The sequence below is a fragment of the Grammomys surdaster genome, unplaced genomic scaffold (assembly GCF_004785775.1).
Source record: "Grammomys surdaster isolate TR1022 unplaced genomic scaffold, NIH_TR_1.0 141, whole genome shotgun sequence".
NCBI lineage: Eukaryota > Metazoa > Chordata > Mammalia > Rodentia > Muridae > Grammomys > Grammomys surdaster.
This window is the reverse complement of record NW_021604599.1, coordinates 10,705,148-10,727,160: the sequence shown is the minus strand read 5'-3', so window position 1 is coordinate 10,727,160 and position 22,013 is coordinate 10,705,148. Positions and strand designations below refer to the sequence as shown.

The 22,013-nt window shown below is 40.9% G+C and overlaps 1 protein-coding gene across 1 annotated transcript in view; it reads right to left on the bottom strand.

Annotated features, from left to right (window-relative positions):
- Positions 1-6,469: 6,469 nt before the first annotated feature.
- The window catches only part of CUNH9orf85 (chromosome unknown C9orf85 homolog), a 53,343-nt gene continuing 37,799 nt past the window's right edge, over positions 6,470-22,013 (bottom strand). The window contains exons 3-4 of the mRNA XM_028764101.1: positions 7,957-8,070; positions 6,470-7,536 (exon numbers count right to left, since the gene is read on the bottom strand). Of these exons, the coding sequence (XP_028619934.1) occupies positions 7,344-7,536; positions 7,957-8,070 (307 nt within the window). The 3' untranslated portion in view covers positions 6,470-7,343. The remainder of the gene's footprint in view (positions 7,537-7,956; positions 8,071-22,013) is intronic.

The following is a 22,013-nucleotide window of genomic DNA, read 5'->3' as shown; positions in this document are numbered from 1 at the left end:
CTGACTTCTTTGAGTTGTCCTCTGACCTGCATTTGTGCTCTGTGGTATTCATGGAGACATGTGTTGTGCTGGATAGTTTTATGTCAAGTTGACACAATCTAGAGCCATCTGAGAGGATGGAACACTTTATCAATTGAGAAAATGTCAACCCATAAGATCGGGCTGTAGGCAAGCTAGAAGCACATTTTCTTAATTAGTGCTTGACAGGGCAGGCCCCAGCTCATTGTGGGTGGGGCCACCCCTGAACTGGTGGTCCTGGGTTCATTAAGAAAGCAAGCAGAGCAAGCCACAGGAAGCAGGTCAGGAAGCAGCACCCCCTCCATGGCCTCTCTTCATCAGTCCCTCTTCCAGGTTCCTGCCCTGCTTGAGTTCCTGTCTTGATGAACAGTGCTATAGAAGTGTAAACCAGATAACCTCCAAGTTGTTGTGGTCATAGTGCTTCACCACAGCAATAGAAATATTCCCTAAGACTTGAACATAGCAAAAATAAATATACAGTTTTAGAATTGCTCTTATAGAAGCCAGGGTCTCCAGATGCTGGGAAGAACAGGAGTAAGAGGCACAAGAAAAAGTGGACCAGTGGGTTCTAAGTCACAGCTAAACAGGAGGAGGAAGATGGGCTAAAGAGGCTACCTATGGATAATGATAATTACTGTATTGCAAAAAGCTAGAACAGATGTTGAATGTTTTCATCATAAAAAGAAAGATAAGTCTTTGAGATGTTGAACCTGATCTATACATTATACAAAATGTACATTTATCAAAACCTCACACAGTGCACACAAAACATCCCATATTTACATTTTTTGTTTTTAATTAGTCAATTTAAAAGCAAATTTCAAGTAAACGTAAAGGATTGAAAACAGCTACAATAATAATATTTATGAATTTCCTGACTAGAGCAGCTGTTATGTGTCAGGTGTTTTCTTTATGCTTATATTTCCTGCAGGTATACAGTGGTGATCACATCCTTGTTAGACAAAGGCATAGAAAGGAGCTCTCACAGAGGAGACTGGCCTGGGGCCACAATGGTCAAGGCAAGAGTAGGTAGGATTTAAACAGTCTGTCTCCCTTACTTTATGGCTTACTCTTTCTTAAGTCAGGAAGATCATCTGATCAAGGCCTGGATCTGACAGAAATGTACTATTATTTTCTAATTCTTACTTTCACTGAAGTAAAGTTTACATATAGCAAAGTCGAATCTCAAGAGCTGAGCACTGTATTTTTGTGCACACAGCTGGTCCAGATGCAGTTTGCGTCTGGATTCTCTCATGCACTGTGCCTGTGAAGTGACCAATGAGCACCAATGAGCAAGATCTTTTAAAAAGGTGCATTTTAACCCACTGTTACTTTCAAGAATATTTGAAGATTTTAAATGAAAACAAAATGGATTTCAAAACAGCATTTAAATTATTTAATGCACACATTTAATATGAAAACTTTAATTTATATACTTAAAATTGATACTGGGTATTATAACTAGGATTTGATGAAATACTGAAGGCAGCTGGTTGACTTCTATAAAATTAAGTACTCTTTTTATTTTTCCTTTGAGACAGCATGTTCTGTGTTGTTCAGGCTGGCCTCTAGGCTTACTCCTTCTACTGTGGCTTTTGAGGACTATAGGCAGAAACCATCTTCCTTTTTCTTTTTTTTCCTTGCTGTGATAAAATACAAAAGCAACTCGTGGGAGAAAGGGTTTATTCAGCTCATAGTTCCAGGATATCATCACGACAGGGAGTTCACATTGAGGGATTTGAAGAAGTTGGGCACAGTCAGAACAGGGTGATAAATCCTTTGCACTGTTTGGTTTTTTTGATCAGGGCCTCATAGCAGAGAATATGGTGCTGGTAATCACGTGGCTATGAGCAGGCAGACAGATCACAAAAAGACAGGACAACAGAGGCCCAGACACATTACAAAACACTCCCAGTGTGCCCTCAAGAGAAATAATCCAGTGTTGCTGGACATTATCATCCCTCTCAAAGACATCCCAACACTACTACATCACCAGCCACATTTCTTTTTTCTTTTTCTTTTTTTATAATTGTGTAGAGTTTAAGAAGTGACCGACAATCAAAGGATGTAGCAAGTGGTAAGCAAAGGAAAGACGTTCTGTTGATGTATCTTGTGTTGTGTTAACAAAGTACTAAAGGCTGTGTACTTTATAAACAACACACAATTCTGGTAGTGAACGGGTCAAAGAACATGGCAAGAAGATTTTTAGCTTCTTGTTTTTTTTCTTTTTCTTTTCTTTTTTTTTTTTTTTTTTTGAGTCAGGGTTCTTCTGTGGCTGTCCTGGAATTCATTCTGTAGACCATGCTGGCCTCAGACTCGCAGAGATCCACTTGCCTCTACCTCTTAAGTGCTGGGATTAAAGCTGTGAGCCAGCACCACGAGGCTAGTTTTTTGGCTTAAGAGTCCATTCTGGTAGGAACTCACTCAATTCCTTGAAGGTGGTTCTTTCATGACCTAATTAGCTTATACTAAGTCCTCTTCTTAGGCAGTCTGCCACTTCAAACCCACAGTACTAGGGCCAATGCTTCCAGTGTATAATCCATGATATTCATGCCACACCTTAACTACTCCAGACAACAATCAACTATGATTATTATATGAGAGAAAACAGAAAAACATGGACAATGAAAATTTCAACAGATATAATCTCAAAGATCTAGCTGACGTTTTAGAATTATAAATTCACTGTCAGAGATTAATGACTTGTAAAAGGTTTAAAACTACCTCAAAGACATTAATTTACCACTCTCTAGAAGATTCACGAATGCAAAGAAAGGCAAGTAGGAAACCTGCTTAAATACAGAGGACATAGCTCAATGGATCGCCCAGGATGGGCATCAGAATCCCGAAAAAGGAACAGAAACACTACCTGCGGAAATAGTGGACGGCAGTTTTCTGAGTCTGATGTTAAAGATACCAAGAGATGTCAGGGGCTCCGAAAACGTCACACAGAACAAACACATTCACATTGGTGAAATCACTCAAGATCTGAAACAAAACAGTAAAAGTTAAAAATGTTTTTGTTTCATGAGACAGGGTCTTATGTAGCCCAGACTGGCCTCAACTCAACGTGTAACAGAGACTGACTCCAGCTCCTCCTGCCTCCATTTCTTCAGTGCTGGTACTACAGGATGTGCCACTCTGCTTGGCACATGGCCTGCTGTTACATGCTGGTGTCATCTTTTAATGGCTCTTAGGTAACCAGATCCCTCCTTGCAGCTCCTTAAACAGAGCAAATGCCTTCCTTTCCAGGCTTCTCGGTTTTCTCTGCCTGGAACATTCTTCTCATGTCTCTTACCTCTCTTTGCACAACAGAGATTTTTCTTTCTTCCTCTCTTTCCTTTCTTAAAAAATTTATTTTTGTTTTTATGTGCATTCATGCTTTACCTCCATGTATATCTGTATGAAGTTGTTGGATAGTCTGAAACCGGAGTTACAGGCAGTTATGAGCTGCCATGTGGGTGCTGGTAATTGAACCTGAGTCCTCTAGAAGAGCAGAGTTGGGGCTGGAGAGACGGCTCAGCAGTTAAGAGCACTGACTGCTCTTCCAAAGGTTCTGAGTTCAATTCCCTGCAACCACATGGTGGCTCACAACCATCTGTAATGGGATCCGATGACCTCTTCTGGTGTGTCTGAAGAAAGTGACAATATATTCATATATATATAATAAATATATCCCCTCCCAAAAAGAAGAAGAGCAGTTACATGGCTCTTAATCCTGAGCCATTTCTCCAGCCCACGGATGGGTTTTTCAAGGGGACACTTTAAAAATCATTTCTCTCTCCTCATCTACTTGAGTACCACACCTCTAGCCCACTGGGCTCTGACTCTTGATCCTCCAAGTCTCTAACAATTGGACTCATACAGCAGCGCATGCTGTCTGTCTCCATTCATTAACAGATCAGCACTACAAGGGCAATGTGTTAATGTATGCAAATGCCTAGAACCTATGAGTACCATTACTACTGTGTGATTAGTAGCAATTGAATCTGTGAGAATTCTTTTGTAGAATGAAGGCAAGCAAATTCACAAGGCTTCACTGCCAATCAGTCGCATTTAATATGTGAATTTATTTCTTGCTACCACAGCTGTGAGTGCAATAGAACAGGTGTCACAAAATTGTTTTGGTGTTAGCTGGAATGCTGCTGGCTGCAAATAACTAGATTTCTGGTTGGCAGTAGCTTGTGAAAAGACATTTATATACCTCACAAGAACTGGGAGGTTGTGGGCCCAAGATTCCCAAAGTCAGCAGCTCAACATCTTGGAACTGGGGCATCATTTCTGTAGCTCACTGCATCTCCTCACAATGGCTACAGTGTCTAGTCAGATCTTCTCACACCGAATTTAGTCAGGAAGAGCCAAACTGTTTTCTTTTGTGGTAATTCTTTCCCAGACTTCCCTCACATGGCTATCTACCTCTAGCTGCAAGAGAATCTGTGAAGAAGGAAATTCAACAAACAGGTCTGTATCTGGTAAGCATGAAAATGGCTTTTAACTACATGCAACTATCTTCTGTACCTGACAATCATAATCAGCTAAAAACCCAGGAAGAAACAAAACAAAACAGAACAAAACAATAACAACAACAACAACAAAACAGGTCTATAAGTCAGGAGAAATACATCACAATAAACAAGGATTTCTTAAAGGAGTCTATGAAGTGTATAATTATAGTTGGAAACTCTGTAATAACCCTGATATATTCAGGTGCAATGGTTCTGATTATCTGGTGAATATCAACGCAGGGCAACTTTCACTATATACTGAAAACATGTTTCATTTCATTTCCATATACCGAATTCCAAGAAAAGAGTGTGTAAGCTAGAAAGGATAATCCTATGATTTTCCAGTAAAGTGTGACTATCCTGAAACTCACTATGTAGACCAGGCTGGCAAGTGTAGTGTGACTATCCTGGAACTCACTATGTAGACAAGGCTGGTCTTGAACCTGAGATCCACCTGCCTCAGCCTCCAAAGTGCAACTATCATAAGAAAGAAAGAATACTTCTACTTCTTCTTTCTTTCTTCTTCTTCTTTTCTTCTTCTTCTTCTTCTCCTCCTCCTCCTCCTCCTCCTCATCTTTTTTTTTTTTTTTTGGTTTTTCGAGACAAGGTTTCTTGTTCTTCATGTTCTTGTGTAACCCTGGCTGTCCTGGAACTCACTCTGTAGACCAGGCTGGCCTCGGACTCAGAAATCCACCTCTGCCGCCCAACTGATGGGATTAAAGGCGTGCGCCACCACTGCCCAGCTTAATAAGAATAGTTTTTAAAGAAACACAAAAGAACGAAATATAATAAGGCCCATTTCCCAAAGCAAAACAAAGTAACTACTCTTAGAACTGAAGAGCTAACCTGCAGTTGTGGCATGGGCCTCTAGGTGCAGCTCTTCCTTACACATTTCTCCCCGGGTACAGAACAAGTGACAGCGGGAGCCACCCACAGCCTGAGTTCCAGGACAGCCAATGGTGTACTGGTTAACTAACAATTAGGGAGATATAAACATTAGCAAAGAGACATTGCTGCACACATTCCAATTGGCTAATAAGGCAGGATAAAAAGACAGGGAGAGTTTGGAGACATGAAGAGACAGAAAACAAAACAAAAACATAAAAGAAATCCCTTGCTCTGGAATCTAATTGAAGCCTTTGCTGGCAGCAGAGCAAGGACTCCAGCACAACCAACAACTGCTGAAGGCCTTTATCCTTCGAAGCCACAAACCTGCTATTTTCTAAGAGTTCCACCAGAGTCCTCCTTTATGTAGGAAGGGCATGCATTAAGCACTATATGCAGTGGCTTCTGCTTTTAAATCAGATTACGATACCATTCAGGGCAGAGCCACCTCACCAAGACAGGGAAGAAAACAAGCCGTTTTACTGTGGTGGCTTGAAAGAGAACGAAGATATCTATCAGATATTTGAACCCCTGGTCCCCAGTTGGTGGCCATAGCTGGGGAAGTCTGGACTGTGTCTTTGTTGGAGGAGGTGTGTCGCTGGAGGCTGGCTATGGGAGTTTAAAGGATGGCTCCTCTTCCAGTTCAGCTTCCTGTTCCAGCTGTTGTGCCTACATGCTGCCATGCCTCACCACCAGGATGGACACTTACCCCTGGAGCTATAAACCCAAATACCCTAAGTTGCTTTGGCCACAGGATTATACACTCAGGAAACCTGAGATGCAACCATGAGTACATGTGGCTAATGCCAAGGCAGTTACCTGCTTGCTCTCCCATGTGGAGCTCACGTCCATACGTGGTACACACTACTTTCTGTGACTCACATTCATACTCTTGAGTGTGTCTTACTTTCCTCTGAGTCCTTCTCTCTTAGGCCTTGAATTTAAGCTTAAAGTAAAATATCTTCAATACAATTTCTACTTCTTTACATAAGTGTTGTGTATATCAGGAAAATCAGTCTCCAAGTTTTTATAACAACAACAACAGCAACAAGACACACAAGTCCAAAACCACAGGTTCCCATTTATTTCAATGGCTCGGCAAATATATACACACACATATACATGTACATATGTGTCATATATACATTCATAGAGATTAGGACACATAGAAAACATAGGAGAACATTAAAATTGGGAATCCAGCTAAAGAGTGTGGAAAAGTTCATTGTACCACCTGGTCACTTTTCTGTAGCTTTGGGTTTTTAAACACATGGACACAGATTTCAATAATCACATGAAGCTAAATTACACTGTTTACAAGTAAAAACACTGGCAATAAAGTGATAATTCAGGATGATGGAATTCTGGGAGGGATAAGTTTATGAGGGAGAACTTCACAGGAGCTTCTGATACTGCAAGTACGTCCACTCTAGTATGAATGTTGGATTTTCCTTTCTAGATAGTTAACTATACAGTCCATATACTTTTTTCTAAGTATATATTTCCAAACTAGGAAAAGGTTAAAAAAAATGGAATAAAGTATATAAAAACATTTTTGAAGGAAAATCATTACACATGATTTGTGTGTGTGTGTGTGTGTGTGTGTGTGTGTGTGTGTACACTGTTTGCTTTCTATGATGTAAGGGGGCTTTTGCTAAAGAAGTCACATAGTCAAGGTCAGGCTATGGAAATGTACTGAGCTAGTCATCTTAGTTTTCCATGAGATGGTTCTGATACAATCACCAATTCTCAGCACTGAATTATTTGACATTAGGTAATATGTTTTTATAAATAATTTCTATAGGTTTTATACAACATGCCATAGTGTGCCCACACATATTCTGTATATACAGCTTAAGTGTTATTGTGAAAACCTTTAAGATTCTGTTACTCAAATGTTATAAATAACCAACATCGCTCACGAGCCAGTTCTGCCTACTGGAACAGCCTTTTCTGACTCCCTCTGCAACTGACTGGGTGCTGGCAGGCCTGAGTGTCCCCATCCTCGCCATCCAAGTCAGACTCAGCATCTAAGTCCTCATCACTGTCTTCCTTCCGTCTGCAGCTTCTTCTATGGTTAGAACCTTCATTTTCAGTATTGTCTGAAGTCTCTGGTTCTTTATTAAACCTAAATGGAAGAAAAAGAAGAAAAGTCGGCAGTTATTACTCGGGCTCTCATTACCTAACGGTGGTGGTTAAAAAGCCTTTACTAGTCTGCTTCCTATCAGGAGCCTCCAGAACGAACAGAGACCTCTTCTAAGGACCAGTTTAAACTCGAGTCAGCAGACTCTGACTGCGGCCCCGAGGAGTTAGTAACAGAAGCCCATTAGTGAGGATTGCTGTGAAGTGGGTGATGAATATGCAGCTCATGGCCAGGGCGGATGTTCCTAAATATATGTCATCTTATATATAATTGAAAAATCTGTTATAAAATTGTGACTCTTCTGTTATGTAGAAAAGTGCTTGTATTAAACTGCTAGTGCTGTCTAAGAGACAGCTTATGTATTAATTACTAGACACAAATTCCAGTGTAAAAGGCAATACTCACGGAATAACGATCTCCTCTTTCTTTCCACATTTTGCACAAACTTCAAGTTCACAAGCACATGGTCTACATATTATGTGGTAAGAGTCCTTTACTGTCTTCTGTAAACATTTAACACTGAAAGAGGAAGGGAAAATTAAATTCTGATTTTTTTTACTACATAAACTTTACTTGATGTTAGAAGCCCTTTAAGCAATGCCATTTCAAAGGCCTCCAAAATACTGTACATGTGGTAATGTACATGCGATGCTGTATGTGCAGTACTGTACATACAGCACCGTGTATGTGGTATTGTGCACACAGCATTGTACATGTGGTACTGTACATACAGCACTGTACATGTAGCACTGTGATGCGGTACGGTACACACGGCACTGTTTAAACCATCACACAGCACTGGGCATGGCTCACTACTACCTGGAACCTCTCTCTCTGACAGTCTTGTGTTCAGGTTTATAGACCTTCTTCCTGTTCAGCTTTGCTTTTTTTTTTCTTCCTGTAAAGTATCCAAGCTTCACCTCAATGTAAATCTAGATAAAGTCCTTAGTCTGCAGTGGGGGTCAGTGTGGGGCTGTGACTTGAACTTCTCCCTAGTGTTGCTGATACATGAAAAACTTAAAGTTCAGTACTAGCAAAACACTTGGGGAAGGCACAGTGGTGTGCACCTTTAATCCCAGCACAGTCAAGGCACTGGCAGTTGGATCTCTGAGTTTAAGGCCAGCCTGGCCTATAAAGTCAGTTCCAGGACAACCAGGGTTACACAGAGAAATCCTATTTCAACTCCCCACCTTTGAGGGGGGAGGGTCATAACAGAGACATCAAAAAAGAAGAGATAAAATTGTAAAATGAGCACATGAAAAGATGCATGGCATTACTGGCTATCAGAGAAGTCACACTGAGATGCAACTACTCACTGAGTACTACAGTAGAACAACACAAAACGCAGAACAATAATATTTAGTGTTAATGAGAATGCAGGTCCCCTATACACTGTAGGCAAGAACACAAAGGGATGGCTAGTTTGGAAAGCAACTTGCAACCTGTGAGAGAGCGTGTGTGTGTGTGTGTGTGTGTGTGTGTGTGTGTGTGTGTGTGTGTAAGAGAGAGAGAGAGAGAGAGAGAGAGAGAGAGAGAGAGAGAGAGAGATCCATGAGAATTGAGGTGCATGTGCCCGTATGCATACTCCCTTATGTTAGAAGAGAACACTAGTGTCCTGCTCTATCACTCTCTTCCTCCCCCTTTCTGACAAGGTCTCTCACTGAACCTGGAGCTAGGCTGGCAGCCAGTAAGCATCAGTGATCCTCCTCCTGTCTCTACTCCCACAGAACTGGAGTTAAAGGAACCTGTGGGGCAAACAACTCTCTAATGTGAATGCTAGGAGCTGAGGTGCTTGATTGGAGAGGAGAAAGCGAGCGTATAAGATGTCTGGATTATAGAGGAAGGAGGCTCTGGGGAAAGGGCAGCCTAGCTCCTGGGCTGGAAAGTTCAAGGCTGGGGGCAGGGTATGCCAGGTAGGGACTGAGGGATGCTGGGAGAACCTGGAGGCTAGGTCTGCTTTGATATATAAAATATGTATCTCAGTTCCTTGTCCCAGGAACGCACGCAAACAGTGTTCACACTTGCACATCAAGTGCTCTTGGTCACCAAGTCACCGGTCCAGCCCCTGCAGCCTACAGATTCTCTACGTACATATCCTTAACTTGCACCCAATAATCTCACTATGACATCTTTATTCAAGAAAAATGAAAACTATGTTCATACAAAACCCTATCTGAATATTAACAACAGTTTAACTTTAAAGTGGAAAATAAAGCACACCCGAGATGTTTTTAGCTGGCCAATGCATAAAACTCAGCTGCACCCCTTTCAGTGGGCACCTCCTCAGCAAGAGGCCCTGGGTCACACAATGTGGATTCGCTACATCTGGCATTCAGGTACAGGGAAGGAAAACAGATCAATGTTTGCCAGCAACTGACAAAGGGTAGGACTGGGACTGAACAGATGGCTCATAGGTTAAGAGCACTGACTGCCTTTCCAAAGGTCCTGAGTTCAATTCCCAGCAACCATATGGTGGCTCACAACCATCAGCAATGGGATTTGATTCCCTCTTCTGGTGTGTCTGAAGATGGCTATAATGTACCCACATCCATAAAGTAAGTATATAAATCTTAAAAAAAGGGAGTAGGACTGACAAGAAATTCAATTACAATTTCTAATCTTCCTCCTGACACTGACCTAACAACTTTGTAGGCTAAAATTTCAGCTGTATACCGCAAAGGGTAAGTTTTCGAGTACAGAAATTATACAAAGAGCCTCAACTGTAGCAAATTAGATTGTAAGCAAAACTTAAGAAAATAAAACCCTTGGCATAGAGCTAAATGAAATGTTATCAAAACTTCTGTGGTAACCTGTTTTAATATACTTGAATTATAAATTCTAATAGGCTTTACTAAATTATTCTGTACTTAAAGATCACACCATTAGAACCACAAGAACCACAAGGTGTAAGTCCCAATCACTCCAATGGATCATGAGTTTCTGTAACATTTCCTTATTTCCTTCCTTCCTTCCTTCCTTCCTTCCTTCCTTCCTTCCTTCCTTCCTCCCTCCCTCCCTCCCTCCCTCCCTCCCTCCCTCCCTCCCTCCCTCCTCTTTCTTTCTTTCTTTCTTTCTTTCTTTCTTTCTTTCTTTCTTTCTTTCTTTCTTTCTTTCAACTTGAAGTCATTTAATTTTCACCTTTAATTTCTTAATGTTCTAAAATAGTTTAGGTCATCTGAGAATTCAGAAAATTAAAGCATGTTTTCTTTTTGATAAATATTTGTCTCATGCTAATGACCTCTAGAATCAACAGATCTTTAAGTATTTACTAAGCTGCTGATGCAGGGTTAAAATTGTATTCCTGAGAGCTATCAGTGTTAAGATTTACATGTAAATCTTTAAAATGGCTCTACAGTTTACAGCCTGGAGCTCTGCTCCAACAAAGGTGACTCTTTAGGAATCACACATCGGCATAGCTTGTTAAGTGCAGGTCCCTAGGCTCCATGCCTTGTTTACACAACCAAACTCTCCACGAGCCCCAATGGTCCCAGGAGTCTGCTAAACTCTTCAATGAATTCTTAGGCCCACAAATATTTGAGAACTCTTGACATCCATCATAATGGAAAGATCTCCAGTCCTAAGAGGGGGTTTCCCAGCCCTGGTGGAGGTTACAATGACCAATTTTGAGAACAGAATGAAATCTAAACACTGCTGAAAGCAAGTATGATCTTTAAAAAGTGAAATTCCTCCAGAACACCAAGTTTTGTTAGGTAATATCCCTGAATGAAAACAGAAAGGGGACTCAGTCAGAACAGCCTTCTCTTTCCACATGTCAGACATGTTGGTGGCAGTATGATGACAACATCCGTTAGTCTCCATTTTCTGTCTCCCAAGAGAGGAGTGTGCCTTTTCTTTCAAAATATATCACCCAGGCTTTAGCGGGAAGGTGAGTAGAGGAGCGAGTTCCCAAGCTCCCAAGCTCTGCTTATTTATTTATTTACAAAACAAAGCACTCAGTACAACACTTAGTTTAAACCCAAAGGACCTTGATCCTAAATACAATAGTTTATGTAGCGCTTTACTAGGCATCCATTTCAAGTAGTATAAAACCCATGAAGTATTTTTAAATTTTAAAACTAACTATAAATGTCTAATCACTCCTCAGTACTTTTCCTTATGCCTCAAAGCACCTTGTGGCAAGAAATAACTTTAAATTTGCCTAAATAATTTCTTTTTTCCTTGAAAAAAAACTGCTACATTTATAGTATTATATTAAGGAAACATCATGGGTGTTAATCCTAGTTTTCCTTCCTTTTCATTCTCTCTCTCTCTCTCTCTCTCTGGAGGGGGGGGAGAGGGAGAGAAAGAGGGAGGGAGGGAGAGAGAGAACTGCCATAACAACCACTTAAGCTATTTTGGCTACGCATATATTAAATTAATCAGTTTAATAGGAAAAGTGGCTAAATTAAACACAAATTGTTCTTATAAACCCTATTTACTGACAAAGGAATCAGTAATACACATCTTTAAACATAGAATAGTTTGCTGACAATGCAAAACAGACAAGGAGAAATAAGTGTGGACTACCTAAGAGCTGAATCAGGGACAGACCGGAGAGTTTTCAATCTATCACAGTAAGCTCTAGAAAATAGTTTGAAAATAAACCAGTAGAAAGAAGACTGGAGAAGAAGTAGGGCTGGAGTGAGAGACTAGCCCAGCTTTGACAAATCTTTTACATCATCTCTAAAAGTCACCAACTCTTCCCAATGGGTCCCATGCTGCTTACCCTGAGCATGAAACGCCAGTGGCACTGGGACCTAGGACATCTGAATTACATTGTGCTCATGGCTACAAATTCAGTTAAACAAAAATCTCAGGACTTTCCCTTATTATTCTTTTAATAGTCGACAGGAACAAGCTTTCCTCTGCTGCTTTGTAGTTCTGCCTTAGTTTCCTGGTTACTATATTCTGACCATGGCCATAATTAGCTCCATGTGGTATTGGCACACGAGATGACTGGGCACCTTGGTAAACAGTGACTGTCAGTGCCTCACCCTTTGGTATGCAAATGAAAGGAACTTAATGTTGGCAGATCCTCAAGATACTTCCTGCGGTGGCACTAAGCAACCTACATTGTTTACAATAAGGAGAGTCTAAAACTGAACTATGGGGATTAGCTCCTACTAGATTTTAAAATGCTTTTAAAGGAAACACTTACCCCCTGCTCCCATTCCAAATACCTCATGGAGTGGTTACAATTAACTTCCTGGGGTTACAATATACCCTAGACTTAACAGACAGGTAGAAGACTACCACCCTTCATTGCAGTAGTAGCCTGGACTAGGATAATTATTTATTATTGTCATTATTACTACCACTATTATTTTGACCTGGGACTCTCTATATAGCCCTGGCTGTCCAGAAACTTACTATGTAGACCAGGCTAGCCTCAGTCAGAGCAGCTCACTGGTAGAATTCTGGAAATGAGAGGCCCAGGCAGAGGCCAAGCAGACAGCTTAGTGTTACATGCTTTCTGGGCATGGCACTGGTGGGCTCGGCCTTGTAATACTGAGATAAATGGCAATAGATGTTTACTTTGATGAAAGAATAGAAATTTTAAAAGTTGATCCAGTACTCTGAAGTAAAAAATAAGTCTACTTTTCTGTTTATGATATATGTACATGTTTGAGGTCAACCAAGTCTCCTCCTCCCCCTCTTCCTTTTTTTTTTTTTTGAGAAAAAGATTGTTTTGTGTAGCCTTCGCTGTCGGGAACTTGATCTGTAGACAAGGCTGGACTTGAACTCATAGATCTGTCTGCCTCTATCTCTTGAGTGCTGAAATTAAAGGTGTGTGCCACCACCACCACCACTCTACAGTGGTGGCTGCTGCTGCTTCCTCTTCCTCCTCATTTTCTATTCTATTTCAGCTGATTAGCAATCTTTCAAAAATTTGTTTTCCTTATTCACTTTTATTATATGAATGTTTTGCCTGCATGTATGTTTGTTGGACATGTGTATGCCTGGTCCCTATGCAAGTCAGAAAAGGGCATTGAGTCCTGGAACAGGAGTTACAGGGGGCAACCCGGGTCCTCTGTAAAAGCAGCCAATGCTCTTAACCTCCGAGCCATCTCCCCGACTGCCCAAATATCATTCACCTCCATGAACCCCCAAAGTTATAGAAACATGGCAGCCCTTCTGTCATTCGTGCACTGGGGAGGCTGATGGGCAGAAATGAGGCTGAGGTATCTAAAGCGCACCGTGTCTTATCAAACAGCAAAATACAGGACAAATGAACTTAGGAGAGCTGTAAGGGTGGGGTGTGGTAGGTGGGTGGGTGGCTCTACTTGTCTTCCCTCTATCCCAGGCCACTCTTCACAAGGTTTTCTACAAACATCATCCATGCACTGCCCAGTCATGACTCAGGACCTTTCTGAACCTCTTTTCTTGATTTTACTGTCTATTCCTCTGCAGTCTTGTCTTGAATGCCCAGGTCTCCCCCTTTACTAATAATTACCTCTTCTGCTTGGGAATTGCCTGTGGACCCATATCTCCAGAGAATAAATTCTAACAGGTTGTCTGTACCAGATAAATATGCCAATTCAAAAGTTAAAAAAGACAGGTTTATTTGGTAATGGGCTACCAGGCAAGTTAACCAGCTTCAGGGGACAAGACAGGAAGAAGTCAAGGCTAGACTATGGCAGGGAAGCTTTTTATAGACCGTGGGTGAAGGAAAATGACGTGTCTGCCACACACTGAGCTTGTGCCCAGGTGTGTGTACGTGTGTGTCCATGCGTGCATGCGTGTGTGTCTCTCTGGGGTGGATGATGACTTCAGATTAGGGGACTGGGACAGCTGTTAGGAATGCAGGAGTGGGCTTTTGGCGAGTTTTCTGTTGGGGGGCTTTCTGAGTAGGTGGGGTTGGAGAGAGAGGGAAGAATGGAATTTGCTGGCCCACATGAGGGAGGGGAACAAACCTGGGACTCCCACTTTCCTTTCTAGCAAAGACTCTTCATATTTTTTATCATAGTGGCTTACATTGAAGATGCTATCTAAAGTAACTGCGAATTGAACCACAATTCTAGTCTGGCATCTCTGTACTTTTTTTTCTCTTAGAAATTTAAGAGTTGGGGCTGGTGAGATGGCTCAGTGGTTAAGAGCACTGATTGCTCTTCCAGAGGTCATGAGTTCAAATCCCAGCAACCACATGGTGGCTCACAACCATCTGTAATGATATCTGATACCCTCTTGTGGGGTGTCTGAAGACAACTACAGTGTACATATAACAAATAAATAAATTTAAAAAAAAAAAGAAATTTAAGAGTTATGTCCAGGATAATATTTCTATTAGCCTGGACTTTTCCAAGGAATATTTGTTTGAAAATCCCACCCTAAGGCCACTTTCAGTAACCTAGACACAGCAGGCCATCAGCAGCGGCCAAATGAGACTCCTTTCCACTTTCACAAGTCTCTAACCTCCAATGTGCATGTGTTATGTCATATACCCCATTATAAAAGTGCCTCCTCTTCACTCGTCTCTCCCTGTCCATCCTCTAGCTCAGAGCCAGTCTCGGCATATGCCCCTTAATAAACCCCTTGAGTGATATCTGTTGCATGGTGTGACTTTATGAGGTCTACTGCTTAAATCATGATAATACTTATTGTTCCTAATAAAACAATTATAGTAAATTGTCTTTTAAATCCAGCTTAGTCTCTTGGTTCTTATAGCTAAAAAAAAAAAAAAAAATGTTCACATAAGACATGGTTTTCTAGCAGGTGTCTTTTCATTCTATAAAATGTTTTAGTTTATTTAAGATACAGGAATTGTTCAAGACATGATAAGTGACCACGTTAAACCTTAACGATCTGACACTAAAATAGAGCCAGGCATGAGAGACTATGAGAAAAAAGTCTGGATCCTAATTCCTAATATGTTCTTTGCTAGCCATATTTTAATGTCACCTCTTCAGGTTCATACCTTTAAAGGGTGGTGGGTATTTAAAATACAATTGTGTAATTAGGTGATAGAGCCTTCTTCCCTTTTTTTTTTTTTTTTTTTTTTTGCTTTGAGACAGGGTCCTACTTAGTCCAAGCTTGCCTCAAACTGACAATATAGCTAAGAGCAACAGCCTTTAACTCCTGATTTACAAGCTTGAATTCTTGATTCTCCTGTCTTTACTTCCCAAGTACCTGGGTTAAAAGTGTCACTAGCACCCACTCCTATGATAGTTTTGGAAGGATACTAAGTTTAAAGTAAGAATCTTAATTATCTACTTGCTTAAGAAAATGGGCAGATTCATCTAGACTCTATGATCTCTGAACTGGATAGTTTCTGAGAGGAGGGAACCTCAACTAAGAAAATGCCTCCATAAAATCAGGCTGTAGGCAAACCTGGAGGACATTTTTAAATTAATGATAGATGGGGGAGGACCCAGCCCATTGTAGGTGGTGCCATCCCTGAGCTGGTAGTTCTGAGTTCTATAAGAAAGCAGGCTGGAGCCAGGCAGTGGTGGCACACGCCTTTAATCCTAGCACCTGGGAGGCAGAGGTAGGCAGATTTCTGAGTTCGAGGCCAGCCTGGTCTACAGAGTAAGTTCCAGGACAGCCAGGGATACACAGAGAAACCCTGTCTTGAAAAACAAACAAACAAACAAACAACAACAACAAAAAAGAAAGAAAGAAAGAAAGAAAGAAAGAAAGAAAGAAAGAAAGAAAGAAAGAAAGAAAGAAAGCAAGCAAGCAGGCTGGACAAGCTGCGAGGAGCAAGCTAGTACGTAGCACTCCTCCATGGCCTATGCATCAGCTCCTGCCTACAGGTTCCTGTCTGAACTGACTTCCTTCAGTGTTGAACTGAGATGGGGAAGCAAGAGCTGAATAAACCCTTTCCTCCCAGGTGTTGCTGAGGCCATGGTGTTTCATCACATCAACAGAGAACTGACGAAGACAACCTCTTCAGGGAAGCCTGCTCTAAACAGTTAAGATCTTTTCATTTATCTCTTCCCTGTTTGCCCAAACCGTGTCAGCTTCTTGACAACTCTCTATTAAGAATGCTTGAAATAATTCTTATGATTACCACAACAGAAAATAATTCCTTATCTTAGAAGAGACATCATCTTCCAAGCCTAAATAGTAAAAGCATTTTGAAAATATAAGAATTGGGAATATTCTATAATAACAAAGCAGTTTCTGATCCCAAAGGATGATCAACAGAGTCCTTCTACAGTCTCCTTAAGTCCTACTGTACTGGGGGTGGGGTGGTGAGGGAAGCACCCAGCTGCAGGGGTGAACTCACCGCTACAGTACACAGAACATCGTTACCATGTGTATGAGGGATGGAGGAACAAGAAGGAGATGGAAAACAACAACTACAGTCCAAGCTTTATGAACTTTAAACTCTGGATTCTTAGTCTGGCAGTAGTGGCACATTCCTTTAATCTTAGCATTTTAGAGGCAGAAGCAGGCTGATCTCTGAGTTTCAGGCCAGACTGGTCTACAGAGCAAATTCTAGGACAGCCAAGGCTACACAGGGAAACCCTGCTCTAAATCCAAAACCAAACCAAATAAATAAGAGATTCTGCCAGATAGCATACTTTGATAAACAATCATCATTCATTAGCCTCTGCCATCACATACTGACCTGGATTTTCAGATAAACTACACACTGGCAATTAACTGCCTACAATTATATACAGAAAAAGGCCACAAATGAAGAATTGTTAAATATCCCTTAAGGAGCTAGAGGGATGGCTCTGTGCTTAGTGCTTGAGTATTAGCTTCTGTTCCAGAGGACTTGAGCTTAGTTCCCAGCAGACACAGGAAGCAGCTTACAATCGCTTGTAACTCTAGTTCCAGGGAATCCAACAGCTCTGGCCTCTGTGGAGACATGCACACACACACACACACACACACACACACACACACAGACACACACACACACCCCTACAGATAATTAAAAATCCCTTCAATGAAAGCTCAATTATTAAATACCCTTTTCTCATGCTGCATTTCAGAATGATTCTTCCTCCTAATTAAGTATGTGGTAACTAATCAAAATGTCACTTAGTAGGAATGTGCTTAGAAAGTTTTACTTTTTGTTAATGCATTTATTTTGGTGACATTAGGAACATCACTTAAGGTTCACACTGGAAAATGTAGTGAACTATAACTCAATATATAAGCATGCCAATCTTAGTCTGAGTCAATACATTTTGTGAAATGTAGTGAATATATTGTTTTTTCACTTAGTCTAAGACGCTGATGTAAAAATTGAAAATTACAGTTGAAACATGCTGAGACAGAAAAGGGTTTAACAATTATAAACCACAGTTGAAATATAAATAAATAAAATATCCCCATCCAAAAAAACAAGTACAAACCAGACAAACAATCCAAGTGCTACAATTAATTGGCAAAAATAAAAACAACCTATAGAAAGGGAGCTATCAGGCCATAAGCAGATAAGGATCCAATTCTTATATGGAGAGCAAGGGGTAGCCTGTACTCATCAGTGTACTCAACATTCATCCAGCTCGGAGAACGGAAGGGAAGCTGAGTGATAGTGGCGTGCCTTTAAGCAGACAGAGGCAGGCAGATCTCTGAGTCTGAGGCCAGCCTGGTCTACAGAGTGAATTCCAGAACAGCCAGGGCTACATAGAGAAACTCTGTTTTGAAAAAAACAGAACAAAACAACAACAAAAGGGAAAACACCAAATGTGTCATGAAAGCTAGCTATCTGCACTCTAGTTACAATGTCAGATAGACTGGTATTGCAATAGTGTCTGTTCAGCCAACACATATAATTAGTGAATGCCAATGGGCTGGTACTGAATATAGTATCAGAGCTAGACTAGCAAGGTGCTGGCACTAATTACCGTGTTCTCTGAAAACTAATGAATTGTTACCTCTGAAAAATGTGGGCAGTGGTACTCTTTCCTGTTTGTCTTCTTTTGTGGTTTTGGATCAAGCTGTTCCTGAACTCCTGGGCTTAAGGTATCCTCCCGCATCATCCTCCCAGTTAATTGGGAAGACAGGCTCACACCACCACATTCAGAACCAGGTATTATTAAGAAATTCAGAATTACAGAACTTCTGTATGAACTCAATTTCCCTGAAAAAGACACCTACACTGAAGGGTCTACAGACCAGACGGGTGACTCATTAGAACTTCTAGTGTTGTGGAGAGTTGAAGGTTTAACAGATAGCCACAGTTATCTATCTGAAGATACCTAGTTAGCAGTCCTCACTGTCAGGTAAAACCTTTGGGATGTATTAACTTGATAGATCACTAGTTTCCACTAACCCAGTGCTAGGAATGTACTCAGCTAGCAAGAGACCTACAGAAGGAACCTCCGCCCATTCAAGGAAGCTGCCTACCCTCAGTCCTCACCAGTGTATTTGCAAGTGTCTTGGTTTCTTTCTTTTGTCCTGTGACCATAAAGTTATTGTAAATACTTCCATGGGGGAACATGCCATTCAGGGAAATCTGAGTCTATGTCCCATGGTCATGGCCACTCACATTTTAGCTGAAAATACAAAACAAAAACCTATCTCTTATTTCCATTGAAGTAAGTAAGAACTATGTTCTGCATCGATGTCCTTTTCAAACCAGATGGCTAGCTGAAGCTGTGGGAGAAAGATTGTGTATTTAAGGGCAGTCTGGGGTATATCGGGAGTTCCACGCTAGTTTGAGCTACACAGCAAGATCCTATTTCAGGAAAACAAAAACTAATTCACAATTCAGAAAAAACAAAGGGATTAGTCTTTAAAGATTACAGTTAAGCTTCTGCTTACCAGGTCACAGAGGAAGAGCTCCAAGAGTATCACACACCTCTGTGATCCTAAAACCTGGGATGGGGAGATATTAGGAGCTCACAGCAGGTGTGTCTCAAAAGACCACAGAAAAAAGGGATGGTACAGGCCTCATGAATAGGGACACAGCATATGGTGGCATGAGGTTCTTACCAGCAACTCATGCCCTCTCCCAGTGTCTTCCAAACATCACCTACTTTGGTTTCTCCTGCCTTCTAGATCCCCCTCCATCCCCTACTCGCATGCTGTAGTAGACAGATCAAACAATCCAACTTTCCTTACTAGATCTCTTGAAACATTTAAGAGGATTCTTTTTCCCTTTTCCTTATGTGTGGGCTGGAAGGATGAGTTGTTATTCACCATGTGTGTGCAGGAGCCCAAGAGCCACAAGAGGTTATCAGATTCTAACACATCCAGAACTTCAGGCAGCATAAGCCATCAAATGGATGCTGGGAATGGAAGCCAGGTCCTTCACAAGTGCAGTAAGGACTCCTAACCACAGAGCGATTTCTCCAGCTCCTTCTGATTTGTTAAACCACAGGTTTACTTATCTCTGGGCCAACAGAGATGTCTGGGAACAGGTGAGATGAGGAGCAACAGTAACTTTAAAAGGAATAGTAAAATTTATTTAATGGAATTAAGTATGAAAGATCTCATAAAATAATTGATGTAAAGGGTGTCAAGTAATTTTGACACCTTTTAAACTTACATTAATGGTTAAAAGATTTTGCCCTTTTCTCAAGCAGGGCAAGAAGGCCAGAAATTAAATGAATTCTGTTTTTTTTTTTTTTTTTAAATGTCTTAGGTCAGAGGGATTACACTTTTAACTCAAGACAAAGTAAAGCACAGGGAATTTATATTCAGATGGTAATTTAACTAATCCCACAGCCCTGTTTTCCTGTCTCTCACAGTACAGCATGAATCATTTCAAAGGTCCTTTCCTTCCATTCAACAAAAGCTTGGTGCTTCACTGAATCTTACAAATGTCACTTTTGTTTACTGAAGAGCTCTGAAACTGTGAACCACTTCTCATTTAACTCATGGTTCTGTTTAGAACCACCCTGTGTGTTCTTTTTAAGTATATGTATTTATGGAAAGACAAGTAGGTTTTACTTTTAGGTTCTCAAATGCCTTTGTTCAGGTAACCAAGCAACATTCCTTAAAAATCAAAAAAGTATAAAATTAATTAATTATAGAATGCCTGTGTACATGCTCATGGGTGTCGCAGTACCCATGTAGAGGCCTAAGCTGTCCTGCCACCCACCAAGCAATCTTTTCTGCCATCAGGTTAGACATGTAGTAAGGCAAATACCCACATTTACATTAAAATCTCTAAGCTACTTCTCTTTCCATCCGTTAAACACGATCATCAGCAATACTGAAGTAGCCCAGGCTTCACTTGCCCTAGTGCTAGAGAAGAAGCTGGTCCAGAATGACAACTCCAGTCACAGACTGGGGACTGGGTGGAGTGACCTGCTGCAGAAGCCCATCTAATGGCAGCTCTTAACTTATTAAGGAGGAGTATTATGCTGGCTCTTTGTCTCCCAAGGGACACAGAGGAAGGGCTGGAAACTGTTGACATTGCTATGACTTGGGGAGGAAGGGAGATTACTGGCAGATAATAAATAGGAAGAGGCCAGGGATGTTGTGACACATCTTACAGTAAGTACATGGGACAGACTAGTACAAAAGAAATATTTGCCTATTATGTCCAGTGTCTGGGTCAAGAAATACTATTCTATTCATGTTCTTACATAAGTAATTTGTTTTCCTTTTTAGTACAGTATTCAGTTAATTACTTAAGATACGATACTTTACTGTGATCTAGTTTGTGTTAGGTGATTCTGTCCTACTTAGGCTATGGTGTAGACCATTTTAAGATACATAAAGGTAAAATATGACATAAGGATATACTCAGCACGTTTTCAAGCTGAAGTATTCTTATTTATGATGGGTCAATTAGGATGTAACCTGTTTTAAGTTGACATACATCTGTATAATTAAAATATAAATCTGAACAAAGGATAATTTTTATAGGTGATTAGCTTGAATGAAGTGTTTAACTCTCCAAATTAAGTTTTACCATCAGCATCATCAATAGATTAAGATTCCTTACAATGTATTTTAATACACAGTATCAATACAGAGTAAAACAAAGCAAATGCAGGTAAAGTAATATTCCTACAAAAGTACAGTCAGACTGGACTTTGAAATCCCAAAATGCCTACTGTGCTAAATGTTCAGGATAATCAGAAACTCCTGGTGTGCTAGACTTGACAGTAACTGCAAGTAACATTTTTAGATTATACAAATTTAAAACATTTTAACCAAAATGGTACCTTGGATTAGTGACTATCTTAAGCTTCCAGAATCTGAGCTACAGAAGGTGTATATAGGCCCTGACATAAGAGAAATCCTGCTGACCTGAAAGACAGACAGGTAGTGAAAAGATGGACGAGGACCAATGATGGAAGGGGATGCCTCAGCGGGCCCATGCCGAGGCATCTCTTCCCCCTGAGGGTCCAGCCACACAACGGTATAGCATAGAGTTTATTCAGGGCATGGAAGGAGAGCCAGGAGGGTAGTAGAGGCAGAGAGAGAGAGAGAGAGAGAGAGAGAGAGAGAGAGAGAGAGAGAGAGAAGGAAGAAGAGGAAGAGGAAGAAGAGGAGGAAGAAGAGGAGGAGGAGAAGGAGGAGGAAGAAGAGGAGGAGGAGGA